This window comes from Myotis brandtii, unplaced genomic scaffold, assembly GCF_000412655.1.
Source record: "Myotis brandtii unplaced genomic scaffold, ASM41265v1 scaffold1233, whole genome shotgun sequence".
NCBI classification, from domain to species: domain Eukaryota; kingdom Metazoa; phylum Chordata; class Mammalia; order Chiroptera; family Vespertilionidae; genus Myotis; species Myotis brandtii.
In genome coordinates, this window is record NW_005354304.1 from 33,059 (window position 1) to 47,552 (window position 14,494).

A 14,494-nucleotide genomic window follows, 5' to 3' on the forward strand; every position below is an offset into this window, starting at 1 on the left:
GCAGAGCCTGAGGCTGGGACCCCTGAGTGTCCTCTCACCTGTCACCACCAGCTCCAGGGGGTCACTGCGCTCTGACCAGCCAGCAGGGCTGTGATAGTAACAGTGATATCTCCCAGCATCATGCTCTGTCATGTGTGTGATGGAGAACTTGGCCTTGTCCCCGGGCTCCAGTTGCTTCTCTATTTTCCATGGTTGTGGGCTTCCCTCTTTATCCAGATCCAGACGGTACTCCTCAGCCCCTGGGATCCCCTGACACCAGATGGTCACGGGGCTCCCCCAGGGGATCACAGGGCCTGGCTCAGCCCAGAGGGTGGGTTTTGGGAGGGGCCCTGGAAGGAAACCAGCTCTCAGCCCAGGACCTTCCCAGGTGTTACCAGTCTGTTAGCTGAGAACACTGTTCTTCACCAGCTGCCTGGGGGGTGGACCTTGTCTACAGTGGGGAGTGGGACCTGGGACTCCTGGGGAGACTCACCTGCCTGCACTGGGGTCCTGAGGCCCACACTCAGCCCTGGAAGAGAGTCCCTGTGAGAGATTTGCCCTGAACCGTGAGCAGCACCCTCCTCCCCATGAGCCTCCTGAGTCCTGGGGTCCTGACAGACCAGGGCTCCCCTCCCCCTCCCATCTCACCGAGGCAGAGCAGGGCCCTGAGGGTGGCGGTCATGGCGTCTCCTCTCTTTACACCTGGCTGTGTAGATGCAGGAGGCCACAGTGTCCTATGAACAGACAGACACACAGGGTGGGGCCGCTGGGAGGCTGGCCCTCGCTGTCACGGGGCTCTCACCTCAGCAGCCCCACAGAAAGGAGAACATTCACTTCCCACAGGCCCGAATCTGGTTTCCATGGTGAAGCAGGAAATACACTGGAGCCTCCTGAGACGCCTTTTGCAGGTGAGGTGACCCAGGGCACCTTCTTCCTTGTGAGAGCCTCTCCCACGGGGTCTCCTTCCTCTCAGCCTGTCCATCAGAGCCTCCCTGGGGTCCTCACCATGGACAGTGCCACTCGGACCCTGTAGTTGCTTAAGGAAGACGTGGGTCCCTGTGGCCTGCAGAGCTCAGATCAGCAGGGACATGCTCACCTGTTACTGTGCAGCTCAGGGCGATGTCCCTGTGACAATGAGCACAGAGGGAAATGCAGGGAAATAAGGGAAGGAAACACGTCACTTCTCCTGGCCCTGACTGTGGCTTTCTTTCTATCACAGCTGCTCTCGAGGACTTCACTTTTTTTTTCGTAGCCACAGCATCTACCTCCGCTTCTTGGGGACAAATTTCTGAGTTATTTTTCCTCCTCAGTGTCCCTTGCTTCCTGTGTTAAAGTCTCCTCTTCATCCTGTGGTCCAGCCTTCAAGCTTTAGGGCACATTGATTTGGGTTGGAGTTCTGATTTTGACTTAAATAAAATAAAATATTTATTAATTGTGTAATATATTTACTTATTTAGTTAGTTAGTTAGTTAGTTATTAGTATTATTTTTTTGCTGCCTACAAGAGACCCTTGAAGCTCTCATTAAGATCCTTGAGCAACCTTATAACCATTGTTTTAAACTCTGTATCTAGTAATTTGTTTGCTTTCAGATTCTTGAAATTCTCCTTAAGCCACTTGAAGCTCTCATTAAGATCCTTGAGCAACCTTATAACCATTGTTTTGAACTCTGTATCTAGTAGTTATTTTGCTTCCATTTCCTTTAGTTCCTTCTCTGGAGATTTCTTCCTTTTTTTCATTGGGGACATGTTTCTTTGTCTCTGCATTATGGCTGCTTCCCTGTGCTTGTTTCTATGTATTATGTAGAGCTGCTATGTGCCCTATAATTGGTAGGGTGGCCTTGCATAATAGGTGTCCTGTAGGACCCAGTGGCTCAGCCCCCAGTTACCTGAGCTCACTCTACAACATGCGCCCATGTGTGGGCTGTGTGCACTGTCTTGTAGTGGAGCCTTGGTTGCTATTGGCATCGCTGGAAGGAATTGACCTCCAGGCCAATTGGTTGTGAAGACCAATTGTGACTATAATGAAGAAGCTGCTCTTCAGGAGGCATTCCAAAGGATCAGGACTTGCTTCAGTGGGGCTTTGGTGCTCACTGAGTCCTGTCCCATTAGTGTGTCTCTGGTGGATGTGCAGAGTTGTAATCTGGTATTGTCTGAAGCTGTTCACTGGGAGCAGTGGCTCTGGGGCCTCCAGAGGGGTGTAAAGTCAGGCACTGCCTGGGACCCTTGACAGGAGCTACAGCATGATCTGTAGATGGCTGCTACTTGTGTTGGGCTTGGAAGTGCTCAGGAGAGGCAAAGCCGTGAAGTGAGGCAGGCTGCTGCCAGTGGCAAGCCTTGGGTTTCCTATTGAGTGTTACAGGGCACAGGGACACCAGCTGCTGCTTGTTTCAGAGATTTAAGAAAGTCCGAGTCCTGAGCCAGGACAGGCCATTCATAGGGAAAAGCTGCTGCAAACACCTTAGGTGGGGCTGCAAAAGGGGTGGGGTGGGGCTACCAGGAAAACAGTATTTTATGAAATGTTAAAGGGTCTTCTGGAATGAGAAGAAGAAGAAGAAGGAGAAGGAGAAGAAGAAGAAGAAGAAGAAGAAGAAGAAATAAATATGAGTGATAAAGTGGCAAAAATACATATCCATCAAAAATTGAATCGAGCCGAAACCGGTTTGGCTCAGTGGGTAGAGCGTCAGCCTGTGGACTGGGGGGGTCCCAGGTTCGATTCCAGTCAAGGACATGTACCTGGGTTGCGGGCACATCCCCTGTGGGAGATGTGCAGCAGGCGGCTGATCGATGTCTCTCTCTTATCGATGTTTCTAACTCTTTATCTCTCTCCCGTCCTCTCTGTAAAAAGATCAATATAATATTTTTTTTAAAAAAATTGAATCAAAAGATCAAAATAAAATAACAAACTGAATGAATACAAACTCATAGATTCAGAGAATAAATTTATTCTCACCAGATGAGAGGGGTGTTGGTGCTGGGTGAAAAAGGTGAGGGGATTAAGAAGTACAAATTATTGTTACAGAATAGTCAAGGGATGTACATATAGGAAATATAGTCAATAATATTCTAATATCTATGTATGGTTTCAAGATGGGTATAAGATTTATCAGGATGATCACTTTGAAAATTCTATAATGTCTAATCACCATGGTGTACACCTGAAACTAATATTGAATTGTGTGTCAACTGTAGTTGAAAAATAAAAAATGATTAAAAAACTTAAATTAAATGTCAAAAGCTACTTATCCAAAAACTATACTTAAATAAATGCTGGTAACAATGAAAATGTTTTAACTTATGACCAAACATTAAAAGATTAATGGCTGGCTCAAGGGTTAGATCAAAGAACAACTGCCAGCAAAACCAGATGTATGCAGCCATACACTCTTATCCCAAACAAAATCATTAAAGGGTATGTTGCATGAATAAAGAATGTGTTGTCATTATTCAATAAAATTAGCTGATTGCTATATAAATATTCAACAATATGATGCAATAGTGTGTACTAAAATTCATTTTCATTTTTAAAATACTATATTAAACAGACACTCATCACATGCCCTTGAAATAAATAAAGTCTGTACATAATTGGAGACTCAATTGAACATTTATAAGATAAATGAAATGAGTGAAAAAAATTTTTATAAGAGCAAATGCCTGGTCTAATATGTACAAATTATTAATCTTTCCCACAAGTGATATCAAAGCATTTCTTTGTGCACCTCATCTGGATAGGTTGGGAGTGTGGTCTTGTGTTTTCATGGAAACTGCCCCAACTTGGAGTAGAAACTATCCTCACACATCAACTAGAAGGGACTTAGGAGCACTGTGGGGCTATCAGTGTGGTATTAATTGTTTCCCACATCGGCTTGTACTGATTTGTGAAAGTCAGTTTGTGTATCGCTTCCCAAGTCTGTGTAAGGACCTTACATGGGCACTTGACCTTAGCCATGAAGGGGGCATATATACCAGAGAAATTGGCAAATGCCATGAATCAGGGTTTTTAAATTAAATTTATTGGAGTGCCATCGGTGAATAATAGTACATAGGTTTCAAGTGTGCATGTCTGTAACCCATCATCTGTGTATTGCACTGTGTTTTGGACAATGGACTTTTCAGAGGCAGCTCAGACCAGGCGACCCCTTCAAACAACCAGGTCTCCATCCCAAGGGGTGAAGTTTCTGCAGAAAGCACACAGGTGGCCTCTGAGGCCAGGTGAGGGTCGCGTGGAGTCCAGAGAGGGCGTTAGGACCTCCTCTGGGTTTACCTCTTGCATAATGGATTGTGTACCTTGTAGATTGATTCCAATAGATGGCATTCTCTGGACTCAGAAGATGTGGACTCCATACAGACATGAAGTTCCGTGTGGTTAGAAATAAAGGAAAACATATTCCATGCAAGTGTAGGGAGGTGTGGACCTGTACCTGCCATGTGGGATAAATGCTAATTTCACCAAAATGGGGAAAGTCAGAACCAGTCACAGGACTCACAGGGGTCGGGAGGGAAAGGACCACAGTTCAAGGGCAGAAGGTCCAGACCTTGTCCCTGGCCATGAGCGATGACTCCTCCACCTGCAAGGAGCCGCAGACAGGTCCCTCAGCATATGTCCCACGTTATTTCCAGAACCTTCCCAAGATCCCCGTCTCTGAACCGTGCATTGTTCCCTCCATGTTCACATCCCAGCTGCATCCTGGGTCTGTTTCTAGTTCTTTCGAGACCAAAATAGCAGCACCCCGAGCGCCACCAAGACCAATCCAGCCACGCCCAACCGGATGGAATTCTCCACAGTGTAGTCTTGGGAGTGGGAGGCTGGGAATGTAGGCAAAGAGGTCACAGAGGTCAGGGCAGGACAAAGTAACCCAGGACGCTGGATGTCCACCCAGGTCACCGACCTCCCCTTGACAGGACACCACCATCTGTGCTGAGGCCATAACAGACAGTGTCTCATACTCACCACTCTTGGGGTCTGAGTTGTTCTGAGATGGGCTGATGGTGTCGGCTGCTCCTGAGAACCAGATAGGAGTGGGGATGTGTGAGTAGTTGATGCCACCCAAGCCCAGGGTCCCCATAGCTCCCCCCTTTCTCATGACCTAACTGCTACCAGTCCCTCCACAAACCCTTTCTCTGCTGGAGAAAGGTCCTGTCTGCTTTCATGGATTCTTTCAAGCTCCCTGGGAATTTTGAATCTAGACTTTGCTTCTGAGTCACTTTGGAGCACCTTGGCTTTGCCCAGAGGATCCAGGATGGGAGAGAAACATGCTTTCTCATTATAGACAATAGCTACTATTCATTCATTTATTTATTTATTTGTTTACGTATGTATATATTTATTTAAATCCTCGGTGGAGGATACTTTTTTCATTGATGTGCAGAGAAATTAGAGTGGAGGAAGGTAGGAGGGAGGGGGAGAGAGAGAGACAGAAAGAGAAAGAGATGTGAGAGAGACACATCGATTGGTTGCCCCCTGCATAAGCCTTGACAGGGGCTGAGAATCAAGCCTGTGACCCTTGACTGGGAATCAAACCCACAGGCCTGTGGTGCATGGGCTGATGCTCTAACCACTAGACAACCACGGCCAGGGCAGGGCTGTAATTAGTTATTCTGATCTCTCTGCTTATTGTGAAATTCCGTACCATGGAAGCTGACTCATCTGGGTATAAGAGCTTATATTTATGCAACAGTTGAGGATGGTTTCAAATATACATACATGTATATATGTAGACCTTGAGCAATTCTTGAGCTATGAGTGTGGACAATTCTATGAATAAAACTACAAAATGCATCTGAACTCAAAAATTAACATTTTGAGCCCAACCGGTGTAGCTCAGTGGTTGAGCATCCACCTATGAACTTGGTTAGATTCCTGGTCAGGGCACATGCCTAGGTAGTGGGCTCGATCCCCTGTGTGGGGCATGCAGGAGGCAACAGATCAATCATTCTCTCTCATATCTCTCTCCCACTCCATTCCTCTCTGAACTCAATAAAAACATACTTTAAAAAATTAACTTTTGAAGCATCTTTTATAAGAAACTTCCTGTTAACAAAAAGTTATTCCTCATAATAAACACATAGATTTAATATAATCCCAATTAAAATAAGAATGAACCCATGTTTTTAAAGTCATAAATGTTTGCAGGTTAAAATTATATATGCAACTATTACCTACAAGTTCCCAGCAAAAGAGCAATAATAGAGAGTTATGCATAGAAAATGCAGAGAGCAAACATGAATTTCTCATAGAGTCTGAGCAGAACCCCCCTAGTTCCTCATGAGCCCTCCAAAGTCCTCGTGAGTCTCAGGTGAGCACTGATGGACTGGAGGCCTCCAGGGGACTCAGGGGCCTTGCAGAGTGGTGCCCACAGGTGGGAACACTTCTCACTAGAGCAGGATGTCCAATGGGGATGGCACCATCCCCCACAGCATGTCCCACCTTGACCAGAGCAGCCACCTGTCCTGCTCTGAGAAGGCTCAGGGCCCCCACCTGTGTGGGTGAGGACTTCCATCCAAGGGGCTCTGGAAATGAGCAGCCGAGGGCGTGTCCTCCTGTCCTCTCTCCAACTCTCCCGGCCTCTCCTCCCCCATCAGCCCAGCCATCGTCCCTGTGCTGCAAGCCAGGCCTGGACACCAAAGGCTGCCAACCACCTGGCCTGTGCATCTCCCACTCCACACACTCTCCAACCTGGTTAGGGACCGGGAGCCAGGCGAACTCTGCAGGGCTCCTGGCTTTTAGTGGAAAACCCCACAGATTCTGTGTGGAACCAGGAGGAGCTGAGATGCTAAGTGGCAGTTTCCCAATCTTTGGTGTCTCCATAACATGGTGGCTCCTCTTGCTGAGCTGAGCCCCCAGGCCTGGTGGATAATCAGTGTACCTGCCCCCTGACTCCCTCAGCTTTTCAATCCCTACAAGGTCACAGTGACTGGGAGCAGCAGGACAGGCCCAGAGGGGGCTGTATCCAGAGCAGGTTTAGGACAAGCCAGGAAGTCAGAAATGAAAGCGCCCCTGCAGGTCATGGCAGGCAGCCCCCTTGTTCAGATGGAAAAGGTTCTCAGGGTTCACTTCCCAGGAGAGCTGAGTCCACACACACTCAGCCCCATTTCCCGGGGTCCCGCCTGTGGGATGTCCTCCTGGGAGCAGGGATGCTCTGGTCTGAGGTGGAGCCACCAGAAGTCAGAAGGCGGGGCCTCTGATTGGTCACTTCAATCAAATCTCACTTCCTCTTGGCTTCACGCCAGTAGTGCCGCCTCCCTTCCTGCCTCAGCCTGTCAGACTGCGGGGATGGGCTGCCCCAGGGTAGGGAGGTCCCTTCCTGTGTCCACCCTTTCACAAATGACCCTCCTCTGTGGAACCACCCAGTGCTCCACCTACTTCCATCACATCTCGGACTTTGCTGGGGACAGAGACAGAGATGACCTTGGAGCCCAGAGAGGACAGGACAGGGCTGCTCCCCTGAGACCAGGAGCTCGGGGGCCAGACACAGGACCAAATGCATGACCTCAGGGAGCACTGAGACCCCTCTGTCAGGGGATCCCCCCTTCACAATGAGCCAAGGTCAAAGGGGTGAGGGGTAGGGCTGCCTTCTCATGACACTCCCCCAGCCTGTGCCCCAATCTCTACTTCTGCCATGACGACCCCACCTGTCACCTGCCTCGCTTCCCCTCTAAGGCCAGACTCAATGGGAGGAGGAGGGGTGAATCCTCAGAGACGCTGGAGCCCGGTTTTTCACAGAAATATTTCCGAGACTGCCAGCCCTGCTGGGCCACAAGGCCTGACCTCCCCACCTCACTCAGACCCCACCTACACCTGCCCTGTGACTGCTAAGGCCCTCCCAGTGCCCACCTGGCACCTTCTGGACCTAGGTGAGGGATAGGACTGAGCAGGGGGAGGAGGATCTCTGAGGGGCAGATCTCCTCTGGGTGACGATCCCCAGAGCCCCTCCCTCCCTTTCAAGCCCATAATCCTTCTGGGGACACGACCCTGAGCTGACAGCTGAGCAGACAGGGTCAGGGGTTCCTCACCTGAGACCAGGAGCGCCAGGGGCTCACTGGGGAGTGACAGCAGGAAGGGGGAGGTGCTGAGTGAGCTGTAGCACCTGTAGGTGCCCCCGTGGGCTGAGGTCACAGGACTCATGGAGAACTGTGCCTGGGACTGCTGAGCTCGGTACTTTGATGTAAGACGCATGGGGGGACCGGCTGTCCCCTCCTTGGACAGAAGGAACATGTCCCTCGGGCTCCGTGACTGACACCTCAGGGTCACGTTCTCTCCTGAGGCCACCCTGGGGCCTGGCTGCACCGAGAGGGAGGGTCTGTCAAGGCAGGTGTCCTAGAGAGAGGGAGGGAGGGTGAGGGCTGCCTGCCCAGCTTGTTCTGACCTGAGAGTCACCAGGCCTCTCTCTGAGGACGCTCCTTTCTGTTTGTCTCTGTTTCTCTGAGCTTCCTCTCTCTCTCCTTTCACCCCCTGTCTCTCTCCCTCCCTGGGGCCTGCACTGTTATTCTGGCCTCACCCCCTGAGACCTCCAATAGGGCCTGTGCAGAGTCTGGTCCCTGACTGAACCCACTGGCTCCTCATCTGCCACCAGGATGTCCAGGGGGTCACTGGGAGCCGACCACTCAGAGGAGAGGTTGTATCCACCGTAGCATCTGTACCGGCCCCCGTGGGAGCTGCTCACAGTGTCCAGGGGGAAGTGGGCCTGAGCGAGCCCAGCCTGGGGCTGCAGGACAAGGCTCTGGGGGAGATACTGTCCCCCCTCCTTGTGCAGAACGAATCTGTCATAGCCAACATCAGAGCGACACTGGAGGGTCAGGTTCTGTCCAGAGGCCACGATGGGGCCCTGCTGGCTCAGGAGGGAGGGCTTCCCAGACTCACCTGGGGAGACCAGACATGAATTACAGGGTCTGCTCCTCCCATAAACCCCCTTCTCCTGGCCTGGCCCCCAGATCTCACTGTCTCTCTCTGTGTCTCTGGCCCATAAACCCCTGTGCTTTCCTCACCCCATCCTCTCCCATAGGATTTCCCTCAATGAAAAAAAGCCAATAATGTGTCTGGTGCCTCAATCTATGGATGAGACAATAATGGGACTCACCTGGGACCAGGAGCTCCAGGGCATCACTGGGTTGTGAGCACACATGGGGGCTGTTCCTGGAACAGCCATAGCATCTGAATATCCACCTGTGGCTGTGGTTCACGGGGCCCACGGGGAACAGGGCCTGGGACTGCCCATTGGGGTAAATGTGTAAGTCCAGGGTCCAGGAGAGCCTGTGATCTCCTTCCTTAGTCAGAAGGAACCTGCCAAATCCCTGCCCTGAGCCACACTGGAGGGTCACATTCCTTCCTGAGGGCACTACAGGGCTGGGCAGGGCTGAGAGGCTGGGTTTGCTGTAGAATCCTAGGGGAGGAGGAGACAGTATGTTAAATGGGCTCACACCTCCCTCATGTCCCCCAGGGCTGGGCTGTGAGAGGGAGACACCCTGAGAGCAGACCCCCTTCCTGAGGGCAGGGACTGAGGCTGGGACCCCTGAGTGTCCTCTCACCTGTCACCACCAGCTCCAGGGGGTCACTGGGCTCTGACCAGCCAGTGGGGCTGTGATAGTAACAGCGATATGTCCTTGCATCATACTCTGTCATGTGTGTGATGGAGAAATTGGCCTTGTCCCCTGGTTCCCGTGGCTTCTGTCTTTTCCATGGTGCTGGGCTTCCTTCTTTCTCCAGACGGTACTCCTCAGTCCCTGGGGTCCCCTGACACCAGATGGTCACGGGGCTCCCCCGGGGGATCACACGGCCTGGCTCAGCCCAGAGGGTGGGCTTGGGGAAGGGCCCTAGAAGGAATCAGAGACTGGGTCACAGGACATTTCCATCCCAGGTCCCACGCCTTGGTCCCAGCTGCCCCCCATCTCTCAGGCATATCTGCACCCCTCCCCCAGCTACATGTGGTGTGGCCCCTCATCCACAGTCAGGAGAGGAACCTGGGACACCTGGGGAGACTCACCTGCCTGCACTGGGGTCCTGAGGTCCACACTCAGCCCTGGAAGAGAGTCCCCGTGAGAGATTTGCCCTGAACCCTGAGCAGAATCCTCCTCCAAATGAGACTTCTGAGTCCTGGGTTCCTGACACACCAGGGCTTGGCTGTTGGGCAAGGTCCCTTCCAGACCAGGGATCCCCTCCGTCCTCCCCTTCCTCCCATCTCACCGAGGCAAAGCAAGACCCTGAGCGTGGGGGTCATGGCGTCTCCTCTCTTTGCACCCCGCTGTGCAGATGCAGGAGGCCACAGTGTCCTCTGAACAGACAGACACACAGGGTGTGGCCACTGGGAGGCTGGCCATCGCTGTCACGGGGCTCTCATGTCAGCAGCCCCACAGAAAGGGGAACATTCCCTTCCCAGAGGCCTGCATCTGATTTCCATGGTGAAGCAGGAAATAGATCCGGAGCCTCCTGAGACACCCCTTGCAGGTGAGGTGACCCAGGGCACGTCCTTCCCTACCAGAGCCTCCCCCACGGGGTCTCCTTCCTCCTCAGCCCATCAATCAGCACCTCCCTGTGGTCCTCACCATGGTCAGTGTCACCCGGGCCTGGAGACGCTTCAGGAAGACGTGGGTCCCTGTGGCCTGCAGAGCTCAGATCAGCAGAGACACGCTCACCCTCCAACTGTGCAGCTCAGGGCGATGTCCCTGTGACAATGAGCACAGAGGGGAAATGCAGGGAAATAAGGGAAGGACACACGTCACTTCTCCTGGCCCCAAGTATGGCTACCTTTCTATCATAGCTGCCCTCTTGGACCTTACCTTATATTTGTAGCAACAGCATCTAGCCCTGCTTTTTGGGGACATGCTTCTGTGTTATTTTTCCTCCTAAGTACACCTTGTTTCCTGTGTTAAAGTCTCCTCCTCATCCTGTGGTCCTGCCTTCAAGCTTTAAGGGACACTGATTTGGGTGGGAGATCTGATGTTGACTTAAAACATTTATGTATGTATGTATGTATGTATGTATGTATGTATGTATTTATTTATTATTTCTGTTGCTTATAAGAGACTCACTTTTTTTTTTAATGCTTATTGTTGGAAGTATTGCAGATGTCAACTCTTTTCTCCCTCTTGCTCCCCTCCACCTGGTTCCCGCCCTCTCCCAGCCCTTCATCACCCTATTACCTGTGTCCATTGGTAATGCATATATGCGTATAAGTTCTTCGGTTAATCTCTTCCTGACCACCTCCCCCTTCCCTCTGAGATTCTTCAGTCCATGCTTCTGGTTCTCTTTTATTCTCATCAGTTTATTTGGTTCATTAGATTCTTTGATCATTTATTTTGACTTTTGATCAGTTGTTGCTAGATATGTATTTATTCTTGTTAGATATGCCATTTTCTTTCTTTCTTTCTTTCTTTCTTTCTTTCTTTCTTTCTTTCTTTCTTTCTTTCTTTCTTTCTTTCTTTCTTCTTCTTCTTCTTCTTCTTCTTCTTCTTCTTCTTCTTCTTCTTCTTCTTCTTCTTCTTCTTCTTCTTCTTCTTCTTCTTCTTCTTCTTCTTCTTCTTCTTCTTCTTCTTCTTCTTCTTCTTCTTCTTCTTCTTCTTCTTCTTCTTCTTCTTCTTCTTCTTCTTCTTCTTCTTCTTCTTCTTCTTCTTCTTCTTCTTCTTCTTCTTCTTCTTCTTCTTCTTCTTCTTCTTCTTCTTCTTCTTCCTCTTGCCATTTCATATTGATTTGTTGGTGATGAACTCCTTTAGCCTTCTCTTCTCTGTGAAGCTCTTTATCTGACCCTCCACTCTTAATGATAGCTTTGCTGTGTAGTGTCATCTTGGTTGTAGGTCCTTGCTTTGTATCACTTTGAATATTTCGTGCCACTTCTTTCTGGTCTACAAAGTTTGTGTTGAGAAATCAGCTGACAGTCATATGGGCAGTATCTTGTAGGTAACTGATTTTCTTACTGCTTTTAAGATTATATCTTTGTCTTTAACCCTTGGTATTTTAATTGTGATGTGTCTTGGTGTGGGCCTCCTGGGGTTCCTCTTGCTTGGGACTCTGTGATTCCTGGACTTGTAAGTCTATTTCTTTCATCAGGTAGGGGAAGATTTCTGTGACTGTTTTTTCCAAAAGGTTTTCAATATCTTGCTCTGTCTCTTCTCCTTCTGGCACTTCCATAATGTGAATGTTGGTATGTTTAAAGTTGTCCCAGAGGCTCCTTACACTATCTTCATATTTTTAGATTCTGTTTGCTTTTCTGATTGGGTGTTTTATGCTTCCTCATATTCCAAATTGCTGATTTAATTCATGGCATTCTGCACTCTACTGTAGAATCCCTGTAAATGATTTTTATTTCAGTTAGTGTACATGTAATTTCTGACTGGTCCTTTTTCGTGTTTTTGATGTTCTCACTAAGATTCTTGACATTCTCCTTAAGCCCCTTGAAGCTCTCATTAAGATCCTTGAGCAACCTTATAAGCATTGTTTTGAACTCTGTATCTAGTAGTTATTTTGCTTCCATTTCATTTAGTTTTTTTTCTGGAGATTCCTTCCTTTCTTTCATTGGGGACATGTTTCTTTGTCTCTGCATTTTGGCTGCTTTCCTGTGCTTGTTTCTATGTATTACGTAGAGCTGCTATGTTCCATGGAATTGGTAGGGTGGCTTTGCATAGTAGGTGTTTTGTAGGGCCCAGTGGCTCAGCCTCCTCAGTTACCTGAGCAGGACACTCTAGGTGTGCCCATTTGTGGGCTGTTTGCACTGTCTTCACTGTGTTGTAGTTGAGCCTTGATTGCTATTGGTGTCACTGGGAGAAATTGACCTCCAGGCCAATTGGTTGGGAGGACCAGTTGTGACTATAATGGAGGAGCTGCTGTGCAGGAGGAACTCCTATAGAGCAGGACTTGCTTCATTGGGGCTTTGGTGCTCACTGAGTCTGCCCCTTAAGTGTGTCTCTGGTGGATGTGCAGAGTTGTAATCTGGTATTGTCTGAAGCTGTTCACTGGGAGCAGTGGCTCTGGGGCCTCCAGAGGGGTGTAAAGTCAGGCACTGCCTGGGCCACCTGACAGGAGCTACAGCATGATCTGTAGATGGCTGCTACTTGTGTTGGGCTTGGAAGTGCCCAGGAGAGGCCAAGCCATCAAGCCAGGTAGGGTGCTGCTAGTGGCAGGCCTTGGGTTTCCTATTGAGTGTTATGGGGCACAGTGACACCATCTGCTGCTTGTTTCAGAGACTTTAGGAAAGTCTGAGTCCTGATCCAGGAAAGGCCATTCATATGGAAAAGCTGCTGCAGACACCTTAGGTGGGGCTGCAAAAGGGGTGGGGTGGGGCTACCAGGAAAACAGTATTTTATAAAATGTTAAATGATCTTCAGGAAGAAGAAGAAGAAGAAGAAGAAGAAGAAGAAGAAGAAGAAGAAGAAGAAGAAACGGTAATAAATATGAGTGATAAAATGGCAATAAATACATATCCATCAACAATTGAATCTAAAGATAAAAACTCATAGATTCAGAGAATAAGTTTATTCTCACCAGATGAGAGGGGTATGGGGGCTGGTGAAAAAGGTGAGGGGATTAAGAAGTACAAATTGATTGTTACAGAATAGTCAAGGGATTTACATACAGCACAGAAAATATAGTCAATAATATTCTAATATCTATGTATGGTGTCAAAATGGGGGTAAGATTTATCGGGATGATCCCTTAGAAAATTATATAATGTCTAATCACCATGGTGTACACCTGAAACTAATATTTAATTGTGTGTCAACTGTAGTTGAAAAATAAAAAATGATTAAAAATTTTAAATTAAACTTCAAAAGCTACTTAACAAAAATAATCTACTTAATTAAAGGTGGTAACAATGACAATGTTTTCACTTATTACCAAACATTAAAAGATTAATGGACTGGCTCAAAGGATAGATCAAAAGACCCCTGCCAATAAAACCAAATGTATGCAGCCATACACTCTTATCCCAAACAAAATCATTAAAGGGTATGTTGTATGAATAAAGAATGTGTTGTCATTATTCAATAAAATTAGCTGATTGCTATATAAATATTCAACAACATGATGCAATAGTGTGTACTAAAATTCATTTTCATTTTAAAAATACTATATTAAACAGACACTCATCACATGTCCTTGAAATACATAAAGTCTGTACAAAATTGGAGACTCAACTGAACATTTATAAGATCAATGAAATGGGTGAAAAAAACTTTTTATAAGAGCAAATGACACAAATGCCTGGTCTAATATGTACAAATTATTAATCTCTCCCATAAGTGATGTGAAAACATTCCTTTGTGAATCTCATCTGGATGGGTTGGTAGTGTGGCCTTGTGTTTTCATGGAAACTGTGCCCCAAGCTTGAAGTAGAAAACATCGTTAGACATCAATAGAAGGGGACTTAGGAGCACTGTGGGCTATCAGTGTGGTGTTAATGGTGTCCCACATCGGCTTGTACTGTTTTGTGAAAGTCAGTTTGTGCATCACCTCCAAAGTCTGAGTGAGGACCTTACATGGGCACTTGAAGTTGGCCATGAAGGGGGCATTTATACCAGAGAAAGT

At 48.3% G+C, this 14,494-nt stretch overlaps 1 protein-coding gene across 2 annotated transcripts in view; it reads right to left on the reverse strand.

Annotated features, from left to right (window-relative positions):
- Nucleotides 1-14,494, reverse strand: part of LOC102262946 (leukocyte immunoglobulin-like receptor subfamily A member 5) — a 71,142-nt gene that overhangs the window by 19,460 nt on the left and 37,188 nt on the right. Inside the window, exons 6-7 of one of the 2 annotated variants that reach the window (XM_014533939.1) lie at nucleotides 9,505-9,789; nucleotides 9,057-9,359 (exon numbers count right to left, since the gene is read on the reverse strand). In XM_014533939.1, coding sequence (XP_014389425.1) covers nucleotides 9,057-9,359; nucleotides 9,505-9,789 — 588 coding nt within the window. Of the gene's footprint in view, nucleotides 1-9,056; nucleotides 9,360-9,504; nucleotides 9,790-9,936; nucleotides 9,983-14,494 lie in introns of those variants that run through there. The other variant, XM_014533941.1, reaches the window with a different exon arrangement.